The 25,299-nt window shown below is 40.8% G+C and overlaps 1 protein-coding gene across 2 annotated transcripts in view; it reads right to left on the bottom strand.

Moving 5' to 3' along the window:
* The window catches only part of NOL10 (nucleolar protein 10), an 84,448-nt gene that overhangs the window by 18,636 nt on the left and 40,513 nt on the right, over nucleotides 1-25,299 (bottom strand). For both annotated transcript variants that reach the window (XM_026518826.4, XM_026518836.4), the window contains 4 exons: nucleotides 7,672-7,798; nucleotides 5,635-5,714; nucleotides 5,349-5,447; nucleotides 3,601-3,690 (listed from right to left, as the gene is read on the bottom strand). In XM_026518826.4, the coding sequence (XP_026374611.2) occupies nucleotides 3,601-3,690; nucleotides 5,349-5,447; nucleotides 5,635-5,714; nucleotides 7,672-7,798 (396 nt within the window). The remainder of the gene's footprint in view (nucleotides 1-3,600; nucleotides 3,691-5,348; nucleotides 5,448-5,634; nucleotides 5,715-7,671; nucleotides 7,799-25,299) is intronic.

Genomic DNA, 25,299 nt, shown 5'->3' with positions numbered 1-25,299 from the left:
CGGTTAAGCGTCTGCCTTCGGCTCAGGGCGTGATCCCGGCGTTATGGGATCGAGCCCCACATCAGGCTCCTCTGCTATGAGCCTGCTTCTTCCTCTCCCACTTCCCCTGCTGTGTTCCCTCTCTCACTGGCTGTCTCTATCTCTGTCAAATAAATAAATAAAATCTTTAAAAAAAAAAAAGATGAAAGATGATTGGCCTGACATTTTAAAGCCAAGAAGGAGCATTATAGGCAGTATTAAGAGACTTGGAGCTTTACACCAAAATAATCCGCTAAAAGGGCCAAAATGTTTGTCTCAGGACAGGTGAAAATGGCGAGGGTGGGGGCAGGAGAGAAGGACAGAGGGACAGCCAACTTTCCTAACAAACCCTGGAGAAACATTTAGTTTTTAAAACCACGTGTTTAAAACTGTAATAAAAGCCAAAAACAATCTTTAATTGGTACTAAAAAACATTAAAAAGAGTATTTGGCATGTTGAAACTGATCTGATCCAACCCAGTGTCTATGCATGGCTCTATCTTTTCCCTAGAGAGATGAATTATTACTTTAAAATATACTCTTAATGGTATCCAATAAACCCGCAGGCTAAGACATCTCTCCATGCATGGCCCAGGCGAGAGTACACTCGGCCTGGAGATGCTGTGCAGGACCACACACGACTGAGCTGAATCCAAGAGAAGGACGTTCATACAAGACTCAAGACTCCAAGGCAGCAATGAAGAACTGGTAGAAGAGGCCAAGAGCCAGGAAATGACACTTGTAAGAAAAATGGCTCAAACCCTTTCAAACCCAGTGAATCACCAGTGTGCCATGCCTCTCCAAGATGCCCGTGCACACAGGAGTGCAATACGGATTCGGTGCAAGAGTGAATGCATCAACTCTTAATTAGAATTAATACCACCAAATGTCTAAGTTTGAATAAAGTCCAGATAATGCTCTTTGACATTAGAGAGTGGGTCTGTTCGCACTGCAGGCCCAGCATCAGTACTGAACAGAACAAACCTTATTACACTTCAATGATGTTACTAAAGTGGCAGCAATATTCGGGAACAGATTTCACTGTCTGCCTCCAAGAAACTCCAGTTGGGGCCAAAGCAGAACTAAACCATACTGGCTTTCACATCAGAAGTCATCAGAGCTGTTAAAGCTCTTAGGGTTTGAAGAACTGAGTTCAAAAGCAAGACTAACGAACTGCTGATAGATGGGACAATTCTTTCAAGTATTCTTTACATTATGAAGGGTTCTTTCCTTAATCCGTGAGTGATTTTTAAAGTCTTCATTTTACTTAGATAACAATGTTAAACAACAAATCATATAAACTTTGTCTAATAACAGCCTGAGATTTCTAAAAAAACTTTAAGTATTTTCGGAAAGAAACCGAGCTCTGATGACAGGCCCAGAATTGGGACAGCAAGCTACCAAAAAGCAAATCAGGGACACATTTTACAAATACCACTTTGTAGCAGAATTTTATCAGGGGACGTAGCTTTTACAAAGATAGCATTTCCAGCTTCCAGGAGCCAAAGAGACAATGCTGTTTGATGAAAGAAGATAAGAATTTTGAAAGCTGTTCCTCCCAGTACTGCAGAAGCAGGACGTAGCCTGATGGAAGATTTTTTACAGGATGACCCATCAACGTTCTGACAAAAACTTTCAAATGCTCAATCATGATTTTTCCCATTGACTACTAAGATCACTTTGTGCGTTTTCAGCTCACACAGTCATTTTTACCGGCCTGCACCCTGTGCACAGGGAGGGCCATCTGTGTTAGAAACCTTCTCTGGCTGTCCCTAACCCCAGTGAAAGTCTGCAAAAGAAAGGGGATGGGAGGCGAGGGCAGGATACCTTTCCCACATCTTCATAAACATCAGGGCCTTTTTAAAAGGCTCCTGAACTGGATACACCATACTGCACAAGAATCGAAGTTACAATTTAAGTGTCTTACGCTCTGTACTACTAAGGTATGTATCATTATAGGTGAGGACTCATAAGCATAAAACGTAGATGGGAATGCGTACGTCTGCATCCTACACCAGCCCACACTCGTCCCCCTGAAGCTTTAGGGCATGTAATCCAAAGACTGCTTCCATTTAACTGTAAAACGACATTATGAAGTTGAAAAGTGACCTCCCTAACATCCTCAGGTTGGGCTAACAAGAAAACCAAGGTGAACACTCTGAGAGTCCACACAGCAGGAAGCACCGCCGTTCAAGCACTTTACCATCGAATCCCTGCACACACTTAATGCCCTGATGTGAATTAATTAGGAGGGGCCACAGACACAGCACCTGGATATAAATGTATGTAATATGTTTAAGTAATTGTTTCCATGTTGGTACACTATTCACATAAGGAAAATGGAAACAAAAAAGTCATCTATGGATTTACTTAAGAGAGGCTTCTAAAATCAAGATTTAAGTAATACATTAAAAACCCTACTAGACCAGGATGGGAAGATGCAGCCAGGACGAGGAGGCAGAGGGCAGTGAGTGGTGTGTACTCCACTGAGAAATCACAGCACTCCAAGAACACCCCTCTCTGGTCCTATCTTTGCATGTGATAGAAGAAAAAACTATGCCCCAGTAACGCCCAGGTCACCGAGCAAGAAGCTAGTGAGAAACATGCCCCTTCAGCTGCAGTCCTCAGGCGTTAGGGAAGGGAGAGGAACAAAAATAAACACACAAAGAGCTGGCTTATCTCACACTCACTTACCTGGTTAGAAACCAGCAAGAGAACAGAGAAAGAATAAACAAGCAAACAAAAATCTCCTGCGAGCATAACACAGCTGGCCCGAAGTTCCAGGGTCAGGCCCTTCACAGCAGTCGGGGCCTTCGGGCTCCTGAGAGAGCGGATCTTTGTAACTCATTTGAGTGAAGAGCCAGGCCTGATGACCTGCCTGCCTGCTCGTCTAAGCAGATGATAAGAAGTCCTCGCTTATGTGGGAAAAGTAGAAAAATCTCCCCATCTTGATAATATCAGCGACATGAAACACTAACCCTTACTTATTTCATGACTGATCTTCATCCATTTTCATATTAGTAAAGGAAGGTAAGAAGCAGTTACACATAAGTGTGCATACGCCTGATAACGTCAAGTCTAAACAAAAATTAATTACTTCTGGAATTATAAACAGATCTAGTCAGAACAAAGAAAAACAATAAACAATTTAAATATTTAACAACAAAAGGATTAAATAAATTATACATCCTTAAGCAATACATGCAGCTCTCAAAAGTATTTATGAAGAATTTTTAATGAAATGGGAAACCACTTGTGTTATTTATACAACCAGGATAACTATCTTATATATACAATATTATCTCACTGCTACAGCTCCCAAATTTAAGAGAAATAAAACAGGAAGGAAATTCACTAACATATTAATGATGCCTTTCTCTAGGTAGAATTAAATAAGTCACACTCTTCATGTTCTTTTCTATTTTCCAAACTTCGCATATTGAACATATACTATCCCATAAGCAAGAAGGGAAAAAAAGCTACATGTATTTTTCAAGAAGAAAGAAAAAAGATAATTGTAAGTTACTACTAAGAAAATATAGAAACAATTTATCAATGTCTTCACTGCCTTATAAAATCTTACCTTAACTTTCTTTTTCCAGGTAGATTTTTGCTTCTCCTCCTCTTCCTCAATTAATTTAAGTGCCAGTTCTTTGTTAACTTTTGGCAATTTCTAGCAGAAGAAAAAAAAAGTGCATTAAATACCTACATTTTAGCTTTAAAAGTTAATAGTTCTGTAAGGAGTATAATTTCACAAACAGGAAATTTCTTACTTATTTATTTTTTAAGTAGGCTCCATGCCCAGCATGGAGCCCAATGCAGGGCCTGAACCCATAACCCTGAGATCAAGACCCTAAGCTGAGATCAAGAGTCAGACGCTTCACTAACTGAGCTACCCAGGCGCCCCTCCAATTCTTATTTTGGAAATTTCATTATCCCCAGAGGAGGAAATAATGTGGACACACGTGATGTTATCAGGTGGGCGCGATGGGACAAAAACCTCAGCTGGGAGTACCTGCCCTCACCCAACCTCTTTCCTGGCGTACTGACAAGCGAGCTGGGAGAAGCTGTGTTTAACTGCTCTTGTACCACTGGCTGGGGTTCAGGGAACCCCTGAAATGCTTCTTATAACGGTAAATGCACTATTCGCTGCTCCTGAAACAGCAAATTTCTACGGGGAATTCTAGATGTGAGTCTGACAACTCTCGGGAAAAAGTTGTGAGCTCTTTATTGTCCTTTTCCACTTAGTGCTTTATGTTCCACTGTGAAATACAACTTCGACAAGTAATGCAAAGAATGGGACAAAAGTACTCCACATCCTAGTCTCCCCCTTGCCAACACACACACATTCAACACTCCTCGAAAACTTCACAAATAATCTGCAAAAAGGGAAAACCAGTCACTAGTCTTTGGTACTGAGTGTGTGTGCATAGATGTATATTTACGGGTATAAATATATGTATACGTACATATTTATGTACGTGTGTATCTATTTATTGCCAATGTCCAGTTAGAAATGAGTGTGTCACCTGGTAGTGAGGCATAACCCAGTGGGGCTGCCAGGGAGACCGGGAGGCAGAGGGGACTTGGCTTCCCTGTCTGCCTGTCATTGGGCCGGCAGTGCAAGTCAACAAACAGTTCTTCACCCTGGCAGCAAACTGTGGTTCCAGCAGAGAGTGGGATTCCAGAGAGCGGTTTTTTGACACTTCCAGGAGCAGACTCACTCTAACCCCAGGACGCCAGCACCAGCTGCAGTCTCCCCAGAGGCCCAGATCCTCAGGGCCACCTCTTCTGTGCTGCCCAGCCCTGAGGTGCCCCCTGCTTCCTGCAGCCACGCCTCTCCATCGCTGTCCTTATGGTTTTTGCCTCAGTTCACTAACACCTGGCTAACAATTCTTTACATTAAATTCTATTAATAGAATTAGGTGATCTGATTCCTTGCTGGACCCTGACCTAGTCTAATGACCAGGACCCAAGCACACAGCCTCAGATACTGCCAAATGTCAGAAAGAAATGGGGATTATCAAGGTCTCAACACTTCAAACATTGAAAACCCATCCGAAAATTCCATCACATTTTCTTAGAAGAGCCGGACGAAGGGTCCCTCTGGCATTATTTCCCACAAAATCATTGCCATAGAATCTATCATGTTCAAACTGTAAAGAGTATCCTCCCTCATGACCAATAAAATAGAGCAAAACTATTAGTAAAAGATGTAAACGAAAAATGGGAAAACAAAGAAATAGATGGCAGGTTTCTTAGGAATAACACAAAAAATGAAAATGTAGTATTTTCTGGTAAACTCAATAGTGAGTAGAGCACAATATCTACCTTTAACTGAACTCTCTGTGCACGGGTTTCTTCTATTTTCTGTCGGATCTTATCTTTCCTGTATTCTTCATAAGCAAATGGATTTACCATCAATTTCACCTTTTCAAAGTGGAAAAAAAAAGTTCAAAAATAAAAGTCATATTTAATAGCATGTTTCATCGATACCATGACTATTCTGCCAAACAGGCAGATCTCTTATAAATCATAAACATGTTCTGCAAAATGCAAGTAAATAGAGAAGAAATGGCTCATTAGTCACCTAAAATAAGTGTACTCTTCTATTTACCTTGTGATAGAGTCTTATATCCATGAAAAATCCATGCATATATGCCCGGAGGAAAGGTGACCCGATGAGATGTGTGAGCCCTGGAGGGAATTAATCAGGAAAGAGCAGGTCCTTATGAAATCTTGATTACAATTAAACCATTTTTTTGGATTCTAGTAAGATTTCACTTCTGATTTGTATTTGATTATAAGATTTCACTTTGGAGTAAAACTATAAGGACTAGAACCACTAGTATTCACAAAGTACGGAGAAAATCTACTTTAAGCAGCTTCACCCTCTTCTTTTATATGTCATATTAAGCATGAAAATGATGAAAAAGTCCTTATGAACTATGAAAGACTGGCAAAGAAGGATTCTTTATACTAGTTGTTTTCAGATTTTTGGATTTTATGAACCAGTTCAATTTAAAAAATAATCCTGGCATCAAACAGTGACTTGCCAACTTTACACCGCCAGGTAGGAACAGTGGTGGTGGTGGGGGGGCGGCATTATGTCCCATAATTTCCAAACACAATAATGTAGGAAGGGCATATTCTTTCCCATTATTAGTCTCATTTTATAGATGAGACAACCAAGGCTTAAAGAGGTTCAGTAAACTGGCCAAGTCATGCAGATACAAAGCAGCGGATGTGGGACGTGCACCTGTCAGTCTCCCCCTGACGCCCATGGTGTTAGCCATGGCGCGCTCTGTCCAGCCTTCTAGCACTAGTAATATTCCGTGAAACATGTTTTGGGAAATACCATGCTTTATAACTGCCTTTCTCACCCAAAATAAACACAGTAAAAGAGACTAAACGAGCAGCCAAAATGAACTGAACACAGTATTTTTAAAAACCCTGCAAAATAGCAATGACTTTCGCCCTCTGATTTAAGAATGGAGGTGAGTGTGACACAGCATAGTGTAAAAGTTACACCGGAGACATCCAGGAAGGCGCATCAGTAGGAAGATCCCACTTCACTGTATTTCATCCTGGCATCATTTTTAGAAGGCCGACGGCAAGTCTTTTCTCTTTAAACTTTAAAATGTAAAGCGCTGTTCTGGTGTAAGCGGTAGAAAATGCATTCTGCCTGGATTGACTGCTAGGAAATAAAGGTCAAGGACCTCTCAGGTTATTTCCGACATGATTCTATTTTCTTTTAACATTCAGCTGCTGCCGTGTAGCTGTCTGTCCCACAGACAGCTAGGTTGCCTGGACTCCTGGAGAAGGGTCCCCAGGGTTTGCCCACTCTCCACCATTTCCTGCGCAGCCTTTCTCCAACGACAGAACTAGATCGGCAAAATCTCCCCTCCTTATCCTACAGAGTAGCACCGTCACCTGAGACACAGGCACTCTTCCCCGGGGGCGGGGCGGCCGAGGTGAAGCGCAGGCGCGCCGGGCGTAAACCCCAACCCTCAGGTTCATGACTCAAGTCCTTGGCAAGTTAGTGTCACCTTTTAGCGCCTCAGTTTCCTTATCTATAAAATGGCATCATAATCATATCCACTACACCGAGTGGGGAGAATTAAGAGTGGTATGTAAACATTCAGAATATTACCTGGCACGTGATAAGCCCCACAAGTGTTGGCTGCTGGTAAAAGGCATTTCTTGGTCTGTGACCTTTAAGCCTAAAGTAACTATAAGGTTCTACATATCTGAGGATTCAGTCGGGTTCCTAAGTTTTGGATGGGGTCTTCTATAAGCAAACTAAAAAAGGGAGCCAGAAATCATTTATGTGCAGTCTCTGGGATATTTCCAAAACGTTATACTCAAACAGTACTTGAAGAAAATCACCGCTTTCTTGACATTTTTTCTATACATAGCTAGTATGCTAAAGAAAATTATTCCTCATTTAAGATACAAAAAAGCTTCAGTAGGTTGAATTGATCAACCTTTTCTCTAAGCAGAGATTACAAACTTGAAAATATGCATACCAAGTTTAATATCTGAGTTGGCAGAAAGAAAAGATTTGGAAAATCAGATAAATGTGACTCGACTACCTCTAACGTTCAACACTCAACCCCCAAATAACTTTTTAAAATTTTACAATTTTTTTTACCTAAATTTTCAAGGTCTTTCTTGGTGACAAATTTGTAATCATCGTAAACCGTGCTTTCAGGATTCTCTTCTAATTCTTCTGTCAAGTTGTCCAGGAACGAACACCACCTGGGAGCAGGACCCAAAACCTACCGGTGTTGATCAAAAGGTCAGCACACACGAAAGGTCAGTACATTCTCACCACATCAACTAAGAGTTAGTTATTTTACACCAGATTTTCTTAAATATAGTTTAAAAATCCTTGTTCCTATCAGAAGTATCAAAAAATAACTGCAATATGCATGATCAACAAGTATATAATGGAAGAAAATAAAGTAGGAAAAATTTAGGCCTGCAAAGGAAAAATCTGTCTGGGATGCAAAGATATTAATGAATATTCTTACATTAGCACTATCAAAATACAAATAAATAATTCAGGTACTTAAAACAACATCCATTTATCTATCACCTCTTTTCTTCAAAAGATTACTAAAATCTATAAAAGCACATTTGGTATAAAAGATTTTTTTTTTTTAATTTGCTATTCGTGACAAACGGAAGTCTAAAATGAGAATCACCTTCTTTTTAGGGGTTTTCAACTAATTACTTGATAATTATATGCTTACGTGGTCCACTTCATTTAATTCATTAAAAATTAAAATTCTGTATATAGAATCCTTCAGACTTGAGCTAAAAGGTCGCCAGGACCCCCAAGTTAGTGAAAAATAAAAGCTGAACAGAATTTATGACTAATAAAATAGGAAGAGTGCAGTCTGTAATCCAACTACTTCCATAAAATACCGTGGCTGCTTTTTACTTTTTTGCTGTTGATACACATCTCTTCCAGGTCTCACCCACCGAGGTCAAAGCTTATTCCAGAGGAAGCAATGCTGCTCAGCAGGAGGGCCATGTGGCCGAAAGCCTCCCTGAACTGCAGGCTTTCACAAGGAACAGCCCGGGCTCTGACAAAATGGAACTTCCCATGACTGCTTCCCTGTCTATTGTGATAGTAATCAAACAGGAGAAAAACAAAAATCATAATGGAAATTATTAAATCTAGCTTAAACCTTTTGGGGAAGGGAGGTGGGAGGAAGAGAGTTGTAACAAAGAAAAAAGGTGCCAAACACCATCTCCCATCAAAAACAGGTAAATGTCAGACATGGCCATATTAATGCAGTATTATTGTGCCTGATTAGAAGGGGTGATCCCCCCGCCCCCTGACTCCAAAGCCTATGGCACTCAGGAACATGAAAAACCATGCTTAGGGGCACCTGGGTGGCTCAGTCGGTTAAGCGTCTGCCTTCGGCTCAGGTCATGATCCCAGGGTCCCCCGATCGAGACCCACGTCGGGCTCCCTGCTCAACAGGAGCAGGCTTTTTTCTCCCTCTCCTCCCTGCTTGCACTCACTCTTGCTTTCTCCGTCACTATCTGTCTCTCTCAAATAAAAAATACAAAAATAAAAAATAAAAAAATTTTAAAAACCATGCTTAAAGAGCATAAAAGGAGTCCTAGCAAGAAGTTTCATATAAACATCATCTATGCAATTATTTTGAAGTAAAGGTTCTGGTGCACCAAATACCTCCCCATAAAACTACTGGATATGAGAACACTTTATGGTGAAAGTCAGACCATTCTGCCTCCTGGGCGAGGGGGACAGGCGAGGGGGCGATGGGGACCAAAAGACCTCGTAATGAGGCAGTTTCACTTTGAAAAACCTTCAATCAGCGATAAACCACTGGCCTCAAAGACAAGAAGAAGATTATACTATGTTTACTGACTTTTCTTGGGGGCGAAGAGCAGGAATGTCAAAATATCAGGCCGGATCCGAACGGACTTTTCCAGAAGTCCTTTTTTACAATGTTCCACAACATTCGTCTTGATTAGTTAACTGGATTCTAATGGAATTGTTTTAAACTGCCTCTCAGGGGACAGGTCTGGTTACGGTAAATAAACTCCGCAATCAAATTCATGGCCATTAAATTTTACAGGAGGAAATATTTCCATCAAAAACAAAATGAAATCTAGTGGGTTGATTTTATTAATCACATTTCCCTAGTTCCTCTTCAGGGAAAAAAAAGAAACATCAGAACAACCATAACAAAGTCGAAATTACTGATTGAACTGGCATTAAACTGCAGGTTTTATCTACATTCCAGCTTTCCTCCAAGGTTGCAAAAGCGGTGGTCGGCTTAACCAATGAGGAGGGTGTAACCCCACGCACAGCTCTCTGAGGTACCTATAATGACCACAACATTAATTAATGTGTAAAAAGTCCTTGTTGTCCTCACTCATAAAATATGTTAAACCTTCAATTAGTCCTTAAAAATATGTTAATTTACTTCCTAAATTCCAGGCTTTACAACTTGAAGAAAGCATCCTTTCTAACCACTGGAATACGATTACTACTCTATCGAAAACTCCTAGGTTTCCTGTATCATCATTATATTGCTATATTCTGTACTTCAGCCACAACTGAGTATTGTTCCTTTATCTACATTTTTATGTACCTTAGGAGTTTTGTTTGTTTCGGAAAATTAGTGGAGACTGTTCTATTTTAAACTTCTATTATCTATTAATGAACTTCTACTTTTAATTTATAAGAATTTCCTGAAGCCACAGGTCAGCACAGCAGTGAACTGGAAACTGATTCAACCACCTGCTATGAAGGGATCCCGTGGGCCCTTCGGCAACTTTAATGACCATCATACCAACCAATCTAGATGGAAACAGGTGGTCCTCCCAAATGGGAAAGAAGCTTTATCACATTGCCCGGGGAAGGCCTCAACTCCAATGCAGCCAAGTACCTGCTTGCTCTCATCCACTTGAACAGAGGAACCAATTTTAAAATACATGAAAACACATGCTATGTGCCCGAGATCATCTGCCTCTATGGCTACAAACTACCTTTAAGACGTTACTTATACAGGCTTAATTTTAAGACCCAAAGTTCTCGTATATTCCAGTAGTGGACAGAAATGACAGAATGGGGAGAAAAGAGCATGAATATTAAAATTCTCCTGGAGTCCACAGAAGAGGATGGCCCTCCCACCACTCTACTTTTGAAACCACTGTGCCACAGCCAGAGCTGGGCTGGGGCAGAGATAAAGACTGAGATTTACTAAAGGGATGGCTTTTAACAGATCACGGACAGTTAAAATAGCAACAGTGAGGTATTATTTGTATTATTAGAGACAAAGAACCAAACCACTAAGTCGGTATAAATCTCATCATTTCTTCCATTTACTTATAATGCTACTGAACACAACCGAATAATCTCATTATCTTCCTACCATTAATATATGAAAATAACCGATAACCTAAAACAGTTAAATTTGAAATTATTATTTTTTATTTCAAGTTTTTATTTAAATTCCAGTTAGTTAACATACAGCGTAATGTTAGTTTCAGGTGTATGATATAGTAATTCAACACTTCATACATCACCCGGTGCTCATCATGACAAGGGCACTCCCTCCTCAATCCATCACACATCTGGCCCATCTCCCCTGCTCCACCACCCTCCTCTCTGGTAACCATCAGTTTGTTCGCTGTAGGTAAGTGTGTTTCTTGGTTTGCCTCTCTCTTTCCCCCGCCCCATGTTCACCTGTTTTGTTTCTTATATTCCACATATGAGTGAAATCCTATGGTATTTGTCTTTTTCTGACTGACATTTTGCTTCCCATAATACACTCTAGCTCATCCGTGTTGTTGCAAATGGCAAGACTTCATTCTTTTTGATGGCTAAGTAATAATATTCCATTGTGAATATACATGCACCACACCTCTTTATCCATTCATCAGTTGATGGACATATGAGCTCTTTCCATAACTGGCTATTGTTGGTAATGCTGCTTTTAACATCGGGGTGCATGTGTCCCTTCAAATCAGTACTTTTGTATCCTCTGGGTAAATAACTAGTAGTACAATTGCTGGATCCCAGGGTGGTTCTATTTTTAACTTTTTTGAGGCAATTCCATACTGTTTTCCAGAGTGGCTGCACCAGTTTGCATTCCCACCAACGTGTAAGAGGGTTCCCCTTTCTTCACATCCTTGCCAACACCTGTTGTTCCCTCTGTTGTTAATTTTAGCCACTCTGACAGGTGTGAGGTACTATCTCATTGTGGTTATGATTTGTATTTCCCTGAAATTATTATCTTGAATTTTTAGTACCTTAAAAAAAACTTTAGCAACTAAGAAAATTCTTAATTACTCCATTTGGTAGAACTCTATCAACAGACAATAAATAACTTTGAACGAAAATGGGTTTGTAAGCTGGGAAACTTCAACTGATACTAGCACGCACAGAAGTATATAATGTATTCAAGTACAAACGGTTCACTTGTAAAAATATTCTCTTATAAAATTTTCAGAATGCATTGTGGCATAGTGTGAAGTAGGATATCTTTTTAATGATAACTGGAGAGAGAACCATGACAATATAAGAGAGCATAACATCACATGGAGAAATGACCTGAGTATATTCCCTTAAGTTTGGGGAATAAAACTAGCTCCATTAAATATCAGGAAGTAGATTTTAATTCAATTTTTATTCATCAAGTATTTACTGAGTTCCAGGCTTATCAAGTTCCACTTTACAAAAACAGGTAGCAAAACGAAACCCAACAGGAAAGGAGATTCACATATAATGATACTTCTGTGGTATCTATCTGATTCCTAATTTCCTCAGCTTCATTGATTCATTCAAAAGGTTCACTAAGCATTTATCAAAAGCTAAGTGCCAAATGTCAAATATATGTAAAAAGAGTTTAGAAAACAATGAAGTACGATATAAATGTGACTAGCGTCATAGCAGACAGATTTTAAAATGGTGCCGGGCAGCCAAAACAGCTTTTAAGGAGACATCTGCACTAGGCCTTGAAAATTCGAAACTTAATTGCCACACTAAATATTTAGAATTTAATGCTAGCAAAATTAATGTATATTTTACTCATTATTAATTATACAGAAGATGCTTGGCTAGAAGAATTATCGATTTACCCTTTAGTGATCTTCTACTCCTCGAAACTCAACTTAAACTTGACGTTATAATGACACCGCTGGATAAGAACTACACTTACAAGCAACAATGGACGGCGAGAATATAAAATTATTTTACTATCTAGCAACCAAGTAAATTATCTATTATTCTGTTACAGAACTATTTTCAGGACATTCTAAAGTAGATATAAATATCTACTTCTGGAACTAGAGCAATAATAAAAACAGTATCAAGAGCAGCAAAAGTAATCATCACAGTAGTAAACCGACTCTAAGGGGGGGGGGGAGTTTCATCCCCCTGAAGAATTAAGTCACATCCAGCCAGAAATCTGTTATTCTTACCATGAGGCCATAACTCTTTACCAGAAACTACTGGGCCCAGAAAGAACTTGAAACTCAGATTTTTTGTGCATTTTATGAAGGCAACGTATTATATAAAATCTTTGGTGAGGTCTGGTCAGTGGTCCATACTCAAACATGTTACTATCTCCGCAGCACAAGCCTACACACATTCACACCAGCGATTTGGGATAAGTAGAGACTGAAAAGAGCTTCATCACTACATGGCAGGTCTGAGTCTCAATGAAGCAAGTCAAGTCAGGTTTTCCCACCAATGAATTATTAAAACAATTTCAGGGCTTTCTGGATTTCAGAACTGCAGACTGAAGATAATGGAGGTATATTATACTGTAAACATCACTGACCACTATGATGATGATTAATTTTTCTCACTGCATATAGCCTGTATCTCTAGTGGCAGAATGGGATTTTGCCAACTAAGACCAACTGTTCAATACATACACCCAAAGGAAAATTTCCTTTCGAACTTCTCCTCCCTTATTGGTTGAAAAGCACCACGAGCACCAGCATGTACTTTCAAATTCTGACAGCTGGGGCTTAATAATAACCGATCACAAGCCTGAAACAAGAGACGCAGCTGGGTGAGCCGAGGGAGTGGCCATGCACTTAGGCGTGTAATTGCATCTGCAACGTGATGAGCTGCCTAATTGCACACCCAAGTTCACATGCATTTGCGTGAGTAACTGTGAGTCATTTAAAGGTACTCCTAGCACTTTGTTCTCTCATTCCTAAAAATCAGATTAGCAAAGGCGCAATTTAATTTCAACATTTTAAAAGGTTTATTTCAAAAAGGAGTGAAATTACTATCGACCATGATTTCAATTTTGATTTGGTTTTTGAAAAAGCAGTTTTAGACACTGAAATGAAATGATAAGAAAATAAGACCAAGCGGAAAAAATGCTCCTGCCACTGTCTCACGATGATCCAATCAAACCATAGTTAATCTATGCAAGGCTCTGTGAGCTCAAATAAGCACAAGATGGAATGCCTATACTCCAGGTTCTGGGGGAGACGGGATGCCTCAAGCAAACATCTAAATACAAAATTAAAACAACCGTAACCACCACTGAGATTTCAGTTAATAAAGGCACACTAACTGTATGTTTTTATCTCTTCTCCCTCCCAAGCCTACTCGAAATTCATAGTCCATCAATATAAAAAGGTATTAACCTCCAAAGACGAAAAGAACAAAAGAAGAAAATGCAGCAGTTGAGGGATTTAACATGGTGAAAGGCAGGAGTCTGCAGAAAAAGGAGAGAAGATTCTTCCCTGGAGCCCTCGAGACCCAGGACTTCGGGGCTCCATTCATCTGGGAAACCGGGCCTGAATGGAGGGGAGGTGATAGAGACGATGAACACCTAAGTTCCCACCACCCTTTAGAAGACCAGAGGATAATTCTCCGGAGAAAGTGAACAGGGCAAGAGACAGGATACCTATCACAGGTGATTTGCACCGTGCGGCTGAAATTAGCACAGGGAATGGCGGCCTGCGTGTCCAGAAGCGGGACCTCCCCCAACCCCTTCCTTTTCTCATCTTCCAGAGTACCAAAAGCCACGGATGTGTTGCTGTGCTTCCACTCCTGCCAGCCTAAAACCCCAGTGTTCCCATAAGGAAGTGGGGGGGGGGGGTCTTCTCTGCAGGAAATGAAAGTTCCCCCGAAGGCAGATGCTGATCTCTGATAATCCCCCAACAGTCATTAGCTGAACAGTCAGCACGAAAACTGCCGTGGACAAGACTACTGCGTACAAAGAGCCTCCAGCTGGTATCTTAGTGCCTCATTCTGAAATAAGAATAGACGGCTGAAGAACACCATTCATTTATTCAACAGTTACTGTCAGACGCGGATGCAGCAGTGAGTAAAACAAATGAGAATCTCTACCTTTAAAAAGCTTACATTCCAGAAAGGAAAACAATAAAGGAAAGACAGAATCCATAAAGAAGTCGTAACAACTCAACAGTAAAAAGGTAAGTACTCTAATTTAAAACTTGGCAAAGGATTTGAATAATTTCTCCAAAGATATAAAAATGGCCAACAAGCATATGAAAAGCTGCTCCACATCATCAGTCACTAGGAAATGCTAATCTAAACCAAAATAAGGTATCACTTCACACTCACTCGAATGGCTATACTCAGAAAAACGGAAAGTAACAAGCCATGCCGAGAATGTGGAGAAATTGGAGCCCTCATCAATTGCTGGTGGGAATGTAAAATGGCGAAGCCACTGTGGAAAGCAGCTTGGCACTTCTTCAAAGAGTTAAGCATAGAGTTGTCATACGATCCAGCAATTCTAATTCTAAGTATATATATACCCAGGAGAACTGGAAACACATGTCCACACAAAATGTTTATAGCAGCATTATTTCTAATAGCGGCAATATTTATTTCAAAGTGAAAGCAACCCCAACATACATCAACTGATGAAAGAATTAACAAGATGTGGTCTACCCATAGAAGGGAATGTCAGTCAGCAACAGAAAGGAATGAAGTACCAACTCATAACACAACAAGGATGAACCTTGAAAAGTCAAAAAGCCAAACACAAAAGGCCACATAGTATACAACTCCATTTTTGTGAAATGTTCAGAATAGGCAAATCCAGAGAAGCAGAAGTGGCTTAGGGCCTGCCAGGGGGTGGGGAGGGGGAAATGAGAGGTTCGGGAGTGACTGCTATGGGGCTTCCTTTTGGTGTGATAAAACGTGGAATTAGATAGTGGTGTTTACCACATAAAACTCTGAAGACACTAAAAACTACTGAATCGTATACTTTAAAAGGGCTATAACTTTATGGCTTGTGAATTATACCTTGAAAAAGCTGTTATTTTAGAAAATCTAATGAAGGATCACACATTGCATTAGGTTACTATGCCTCTTTAGTTTCCTTTAATCCAGAAGAGCTCCCCTGCCTTTGAGGATGTTTATGCTTTCCGAGTTCAGGCCAGCTGATCTGCAGAGGTCTCAACATCTTACAGGCTGTTTCTCAGAATTAGATTCAGTTAAACATTTCTAACAAGAATGCACAGGTGATGTGTGCCAAAACAACTTTTTTTTTTTTTTTTTTAAGAGACGGAGAGAGGAGGGGGTGGAGAGGGGCAGAGGGAGAAAGAGAATGTCAAGCAGGCTCCACACCCACAGCATGGAGCCCAACATGGGGCTCGATCCCACGACTCTGAGATCACGACCTGAGCCGAAATCAAGAGCCAGACACTTAACCTACTGAGCCACCCAGGCACTCCCAAAACAACTCTTAATGCTGTTTCTACATCAAGCATTTGGCTTTGTATGATTAATATTTGTAATGTCATATGCTTACAGTATTTATTTTCATGTATTTTTACACTTCTTTTTTCTTTGTTTTTTGGATTTGGCGTATAAAATGAGTTTCTAGGAAAGAGGGCCCAATAAGGGTTGTCTGGGGACCATATTCCAGGAGCCAATGAGGCTACACTGGGCTACAGAAGGAGAGATCAGAAAGATGCAAGGAAAACATATCACACTCCCTCGCCCTCCTCCCCCCCACCACACATACAGAAATAAATTGGAGAGATGAGTAAAACTGAAGACAGGGACACGCTTCAGTTCTTTTCGCAAGGAGCTGGTATCATGAAATTACCCTTTGGCAAACTTAGGCAAAAAGACCGTGCCTACAGACAGACTATCCTGTCTCCTGATTTTACCAAATGAAAAGACTTACAAAAGCATTCCACTCCTTTTCTTTTCGAAACGATTAGTATTTATTTGAGGTGCTAGAATGTCAAGAAAGCTTCTGGGACACTAATGTGATTAGTTTTTAAAAACCAGACATATATATCCCCTGGAGGTGTACTGACTTTGAGCTTGGTGGCATTCAGAACATGTAAGCTTAGTGAAAACCAAATATTTTTGCTAAATTTAAGAACAGGATTACACTCAAATGAACCACTGCAACTGAAGACGGCAAAAATTTTATTCAAAACCGTGAAATTCCTTCATAAAGCAAATCTCTTAAATTTCTCTTTTAAGCATTCAAAACTGTATTATAGTTAATCTAAGCAATTCTAATTTAAGGTAGAATGAAAAGCTTTACATTTCTTTCTGCTTTTCATGAAATGATAGACGATGCTCTAAATTCTCAAGAGAAAGGAAAGACTATCTTAATATGGTCCCTGATTTCTTCAAAGTCCACTGCGAGTTAAACAGAAGCACCTGCTTCTTTTAGGGCCTCCCCCCCCCCCCCCCCCGCTGCTTCTCTCCCGGACAACCTGGCCTTGCACCCAGGTCACCATTTTATATTTACGGTCATGCTACCCTTGCAATCCCAGGTCGGCTTCCTAGAACTCACGTCCAGAGTCAGTGTCGATGTCCTGCACTTCCCGCTTCTTCCTCTCCCAATTTCCTCACCACGCTAAAAATGCTCAACCTTGATGGCTCCGTCTGCACACACACGCACACACACATGCCCCACGGGGTGCTGAAGGCACGAGGCCAATTTTACCATATGAAAATATATTTATCTTTTGGGTCCCACACCTGGTAATGAGCACTCTCCCAGACCTTGTTTTGTCACTTGAGTCCTGCCAAGGGTCGCACACACGGCTGTCGTGTGTTATCCTGGTTACCACATCAGGAGTTTCCTGGTTCCATCCCACTTCCTTGCAGGCAAGAGAATTTATTTTTAATTTTTCAGCACATTCTTATACTTTCCAATTCTTTATTCTGAAGTCTGTGTAAAAACTAACAGCATGTTAATATTTAAAAATAGCCAGGGATGGAAACTTGGCAGAAACAAAGGAAGAGTAAATGTTTTAAAATCCTATGTGCACTTTTTCTCAAGGTTATACACCCCAACAGTGCTATGCCAAGAGGATCAAAAAATATTTTGCCACCATTTAGCAGTTACTGTTTATCTACACAGTGCCACATGTGGAACTAGGAAATCCTGAAAAAGACATTTCCAATTCAACCAAAATAAGATTTCCCATATACCCCTCAAAAAAGTCGAAGGACAACATTATACTGGCAGAGCAAAGGAGAGTAAAGAACCCAATATGGACTCATAATTGAATAACATGTGACCAACCACGAAGTGTTTCGGTAACTTTCTACAACCCTACGTAGAAGGTTTATTTTAGAGTTTAAGTATGTATATTTCCCACCAAGATGATAAACAGGAGTCACGTACACAGGACAATATTAAAGGTCTTATCAAGGTCTATGCTATGGTGGGAGGGAAGCAGTTGTGTATACAGCATTAATCTTTTTTTAGTGAAGTCAGGAGAGATTCTAAAAACTTCATGTAAAACCTAACTATCTGCAAAAAGAAGAGAGCTTTATAAGAAAAACCCTACACATAACGACATCTTTACGCTCAGAATGAAAGGAAAGCTATGCGGTTTGGTGGGGGGAGTGAGGAGAGGAAAAATAGCACCTTAAGTTTTTTGTTTTTATGGGCTTGACTACATAGTCTGTGTCGGCTAGTTTTTCGTTTGAGTATTTTGGGGGGACTGGGTCATTAAACGAATACTCAGTAGGCATCTTTCATGTGCCTGCCTTAAAGCCTGAGGTATCAAAGACATTTTCAGATCTGGGCATTGCCGCTTCTCAGCTTACTGTTATGGAAAGGAACAGACAGTCCGTGTGCTAAGGGACTTGTACACAGGATCTTAAAAGAGCACAGAGAGAAGTCACTTCCGCAGGTGGGAGGCTCCGAGTCAGTACTGATGTCTGAGTTGAAATGTGAAGGACTTGTAGGATTTAGCCAGTGAAGAGGTAGATAGAAGGGTGATGGAATCAGGGAGCTCTTTCTACATGCAGTGAATTGAGAAGAGCTTAGGTTTTCCAGGGGCAAGAGATAAACAAAACCAGGGAGGTACTGGGGCTCAAATCTAAACCTTGTATATCATGTTAAAGTCTTTGTTTTTGATTTTAAGTAGAGTGGCATGCCTTTAAAGGGTTTTATTCAAGGGAATGGGATCAGTCGTTTGTGTATCTGATTATTCGGCTTTAAAAGGGGAGTGGCTTTGGAAACAGGCTAGGACAGCTTACAATTAATTAGGAAAAGTCAGGAGGGCTCCATTTAAGCCAGTGGCAGTGGGTGGTGAAGGAGGAGACAGATATAAGGAATATTCAGGAGGTACGTCCTTGAGCCTGGTGATCCTTGGCAGCAGAGACTAAGGGAGATAGGGGAACGGAAGGAACAGTGGTACCATACACAAAGGTAAGAGCTATGGAAGGTGGGGTGGATGCTAACTTCAGTTTCAGAAAGCTCACACTGTCTTGTCACCTGCGTGTGTGAGTTAAAACTCTGAAGCTTCAGGCTGGAGGACAAGATGACTTTTGGGGCAGTGAAACTATTCTGTATGATACGTAACTGTGGATACACATCGTACATTTGTCAAAACCCACAGAATGTACAACACCAAGAGTGAACCCAAACAACTTTAGATAATAACGGTGTGTCAGTGTAGGCTTATCCATTGTAACAAACGTACCAGTCTGGTACAGGGTGTTGACAATGGAGGAGAGCGCATTGTGCGTGAATGTGTGTATGGAGTTTGTGGGAACTCTCTGTACTTTCCACTCAATTTGGCTGTGAATTTAAAACTGCTCTAAAAAGTAAAGTCAATTGTGAATGAATGATACAACCATGTGCAGACATACAAGAGACAGACAGGCGGCTCTAATCTTTCTTTCAATATGCCTCACCATTGTTTACACATGATTGTTTCCACCCAAGAATAATGTTCTGTTCTTCACGCAGGTCAACACACAGCCTGAAGATATGAGCCAGTGAATATCAAATATTCATTTCCATTTAACAATTTTTAACCACCACCTTCTGGAGCAATTTCAAGTGCTAGTAACATAAACCAACCCTACCTCCCCCCCCCACAACGGAAAATAATGAAGCAAGGAGGTAAGTAGATGGTGGTACACTCTCTTTCTCTCCTCTTTTATGCATATTTGAAAATTTTCCATAATAAAATTTTCAGAATGAAGTGCCAATACTATCTATTCCTTCATGTCAGCATGTATTCTGTGAGAGCCTATTAGCCAGCAGACACCACAACATAAAACACACAAAAGTCTTGCCCTTGCAGGGCTCACTCCCGAGAACACAGCATCAGGAGACGGACACACTTTCTTGGGATTTGAGAACACTGAGCCAAAGTAAGGACTGTGCGAGTCTCAGAACTTTCTTACTATTTTCTGTATACGTGGAGCCTTTTGAATGAATGAGGCCCCAAATTCTTGCCTATTTGTATAACTTGCCTTCTATTTTTAAGGAGAAAACACGCCCAAAAAATCAGAGTACATAACGCGCACATTAACCAAAGAAACTGCCACACGATTTGAGCCATCAGGCATACTCAGAAGCTAAAACCAATCCCTGGTTGTGGCTGCTCTATTCTGTCACCACTGCCTACATGACCACACCAACAGGACAAGGGAATACTCGAGTTACTTCCAACTCCGTCTTGTCCGGAAGAAGCATGATGTCCAGAAGACAGCAAGCTGCTAAACACCAGGATGACCTAACAGCCAGAGAGTTGGGAGACAAGTCTTTTGGTCAAGATGTGATTCAAACTGAGTGACTAGCACCTGAATAGGAAGTTGTCATTTATTTTCAAGAAAATGTGCATGCCAGACAGGTAACCATTTAAGCAAAACCAAATACCATCTGACATATTAATGTAATAAAGCATATGTCACATGGGTATCAAACATTTCCATACAAAAATGACAGGCCTCTCGCCTAGCCAGAACGGAAATTAACTTTCGAGAATGTGACGGGATGCTCCGAAAGTTGCTTCCTGAGTGTCGCACATGAATGCTTTCTGTCCGTCTGCCATTCTTATGACCTAATAAGCTGTCATCAGAAATGGAAATGGAGAGGATTTCCATTGTTGGGAAAAATGCCTCACATACTCTGTTGCTGCCTGAAAGTGTTTAGCTTAAAATAGGAAGCCCACATTTCCCCCTGGTAAAGATGCAAACAACTTGTTTGTATTAGGACCGAACACTTGATTAATCACCTGACTTCTGCCTACACTTCCCATTTCATAGTGATGAATACATAACTGACAAATTACGAACAGCACACCATGCCTTATAAAACAATTTCATGCATAAAATAAAATTCAATTACAACAGGTTTGCTGTGAGCTTGGGTTGGAAAGGAAACTCACCAAAAAAAGGGGGGGGGTGGGGAGCATCTGCTCTGCATCCCTCTCCTTCTGTTCACCAGGAAAAGGTGATGAAAATACACAGGCTTTGGATCTTACTCTTCCACTAACCTGTAAGTGCCTCACACTTTTGTTCTCCATAAAATTAAGTCTTCTACTTTTTATAAGATCACCTTCTAGATCTTAAAGGCTTATTAGCTTTGTCTCTGAAATGCTTTTCTTGGAAAACAAAATTAAGCATATGTCCCATTTGCATTATTATGAATCAAGGCATCTGTAAAATATGCATCTTTGGTCTGAAAACTGAACTCAGTTTACAATGAACTGTGTTTTTTCTTCAAATTTGTCTTTTGCTTCCTCACAGAAGCTCTGAAAGTCCCGTCCTCCCCCCTCATTCCAACAGCTTTTCCCGTACTCTCAACCCCAGACATCTTCCCCTGCAGTCCGACACCCCACCACTCCCTCTGCCTCACGCAGTGATCTTACTCCACCCCATACACCCTAAAAACATGCCTTCCCTAGATGTGCCTGACGACGCAACCCCTGAACTCTCTTCTGAGCTTGCTCTGACCCTCAGCCTGTAAAATGTTTCTCATTGAACATTCCTATGTTAAGAGCCCCCAGGTCACCCCTTCACCGGATCACCTTGTCCTCCACCCCATTTACAGATGGCGTTATGCCAGTATTCTGCTGGACATTCACCCCTCGGATTTACAGCTGGAGAGAACTCCCACATCTCTCTCTCACAAAGGCTGCCGCTCAGCCCTCTTGCCCCTTCTGAACTTGCTGACTGTATTTTTAAAATCTTATTCCTTCTCCTACTCCACCCATTACACGTAATATTTCTGAAGTTCAACTTCATTGGTTTACTCTCTCTTATAGAGATCAGGCTCTGAAGTTAAGCAGGTAAGACTAAATGGAGTATAACCAACATTAATTGAAAAGCCCTTCGGGATATCCTTCAGAAAGTGAAAGAGCACATTTTCCTCAGTGTTGGAACAGGGCAGATACACTGGGGGACTCGCATCTAGTGGCCTTGGCATGCCAAAAAAACCCCATCTCTTAAATAATCAGGATCGCACTCAGTGTGGCAACACTAAGAGAGATACGAGGGGGAAACAGCTTTGGAAGAAAACAACAGATCCAAGCAGTCTTTTTCTAGTGGCATTCCTCATCTCATCCATGTAACACAAAAACTAATGGACTACTGTCTCTGTTCTCCCAGGAATGACACATATCTAGCACCTTCCTCCATGCACAGGAGAAAAGGTAACCAACTGATCACATACAGTGGGCCCTTCAGGGTTTAGGACTGAACTCTCCTACTTGAGAAAGGCTCTTCCCCCGATAGTTCAGTCCAGGACATGTGCCTGCCATGTGGAAGGGCCACCACATAACTGCCACTGTGTGCTCTACCACCCTAGCCCCCAGCACCCTGAAGGACTTCTATTTATATTTATGTAAGCTAAGTGAACTTAAATATGGGATTGTGCTATAAATTTCATCAATGGCCCCTCTAAGATATTCCCAAACGCAAAGAAAATATAACAAAATATTAGCAAGAATGTCTCTGACTAGTGAGACCATGACTGGTTTTTTCCATCTTTTTTCTGACATTTAAACATTTTTAAAAATAGCTATATATTACTTTTTTAAAGAAGATTTTATTTACTTACTTATTTATTTGAGAGAGAGAGAGAGAGAGCACGCGCACGGGCAGAGGAAGAGGGACAAGCAGACTCCCTGCTGAGCACAGAGACCAACAGGGGACTTGATCTCACAGCCTTGAGATCAGAACTGAACCAAAATCAAGAGTCGGACGCTCAACCAATTGAGCCATCCAGGTGCCCCAGCTATATAATACTTTTATGTTCACACATGAAACCCACTTTTTAACTAATCTCCAAGAGTCTACAATGACACCGGGAAATATTAATTAACTGGGGAAAAAGGAACGTATGATACCACATAAAAAATGTTTCAGATTAAAACAATGGAAAAAATACAGCAGAATGTTAATGCATTTGTCTTTGGGCGGTGGAGAGATGCTAGAGTTTTCTCCTGCTTCTCTCTATGTGCCATTTTCTATAAAGAGCATGCTCTGATTATAGAAATGGACTTCGGTTTTAAAAATCAGACTTCCTATTTTAACAACCAGATTTCATCACTGCTTTCTGTTTCAATAATTAACAGCAAAACTAATGGCATTCAACTGCTCTTTCTCAACCTGTGTTTTATATGATCTGTTAGAGACTGGACAATACCAAGTCCTATTTCCAAAATCATTTTCCTAGTTCACACGATTTTACCACAAACTTTTCAGTATCTCTGTTTTGCTCAAAGTACATTCCTTCCAAAAGCTACATAAAGGCCCATGTCCACATAATGCCAAGTATCCTCTGGCCCTGGCCTCCCTGAGTTTTGCTACTGTGAGAAAGGCTAAGAGTCTTCACCAGCTGAACGTCCACATGCACCTGGCACCATGGGACGTGATGGAATAAATACACCCACCCCACACAACTGCCTCCCAACAGCACTCCTCTCCCGTAGTTCAAGAAACTAGGGCTCAGGCAGGGTAAGTAACCCACTCAAGGTCTCAAAATGCCTAAGTGACAAAGCTGGTATTCAGACCCAGGGTAGACTACTTCCCAAATCTCGCCGTTTCCGCTCTGCAACGCGGACTGAAGAAATGCCTCTCAAACCAGCTCTGCCACCAACTTGTCATCTGACCTTTAACAAATCATTTGAGTCCTCAGCTATAAATGAAGGAGTTGGACGAGATGACTGGAAAGTTTCCTTCTTTCTCTCCTGTTTTGTGCTTCAAAAGCTTCCCCCGTTCCCTTACGGCATACTGAAAATTCCTCTAGTGAGACACCAATTCAGCAACTACTTGTCCAGTTTATGTTCTGTCTTGCATATCCTTTGTATGCTAGCAAACTCCCCAGGGGGATAGTTTTCTTTGCATCTGGCACTACCTCCCTCAATCAAGAGAATATGTTGCTACTGGCATTATGAAACAGGAATTTCTAACAAAATTACTTCTGTCACTGTGTCTAACAGCACTCTGCCTAAATGGGGCATTCTAGCTGAAAATGTGTCTTGCCACTTTTAGGACTGAACATGGACACTGGTGTATTCAGGGCCATTTCACCACACACCAGTTGGCCAGAGAGATCTCACATCTGGGAATCTCCAAATATCAAATGAGTGGACACAAAAGGGATTTCAGTACCAGCTTTGAATTGAAATGGGTCAACTGGACCAGTCACGGTCTAGATTCAAACCCACATCTTAGGAACACGCACGGCACTTCCAGCAACACCTGCTTAAAAGCATAGGGACGCACAGGGAGAAAAACGAGGGCATTATTTCCAATCTTTAAAATGGGTAAGTCTGCGTTACCCAGATGAAAAGCCGACTTTTGCACAAATTTCAAAAAGGGTCCAACAAAAGCTAAATGCCTGTACTTTCATATCTTCCTCTTGTATTCTTCTAGGAAAGAGTTTATCCTCTTAACAGCATCACTATTAAATCTTCTGGACAAGGCATTACTTTTATAAATCTGTCAGCACTCCCAAACACAAAGATTGCATCACTCCAAGATGTTCTGATCTGGCTGATTAGAGCGTACTGTCAGAGCAAAGGAACTGATACTTATCCTGCCGCATAAAAATTACGAGCCATGTTCTCCACTTCCGTGATTCAGTAGTTGTAGCAGAAAAAGGCAAATGCAAAATTCTAATTTGGTATAATAGCTAAATATTAACACTGCCAACCAGCCATCGTGAAAGCTGACAATCATTATCTAAGATTCTCCAAATCGCAGTCATCAGAGTACCCTCACACGTATTTGTTTTATTAATTTTTCCACACACATTAATTGAATGTCTACAGTGTAACAGGCACTGCTTTAGGTGCTAGAAGTGTACAGCGAAAAAGCCAAAACATGACCCCAAATCCATGTTTTATATTTATAAATTTTATTTTTATATTATTATGATGAGGAAACACATAACTTTTTAAGTAGATAAATAAGTGTAGGGAAAACACTGTGCTTTCATGGAAAACTATGCATGGTCTAGAGCAGGGGTTGGCAAACTTTTTCTTAAAGGGCCAGTACATATTATAG

Source organism: Ursus arctos, unplaced genomic scaffold, assembly GCF_023065955.2.
Source record: "Ursus arctos isolate Adak ecotype North America unplaced genomic scaffold, UrsArc2.0 scaffold_8, whole genome shotgun sequence".
Lineage (NCBI taxonomy): Eukaryota > Metazoa > Chordata > Mammalia > Carnivora > Ursidae > Ursus > Ursus arctos.
This window is presented reverse-complemented; position numbering and strand designations above follow the sequence as displayed.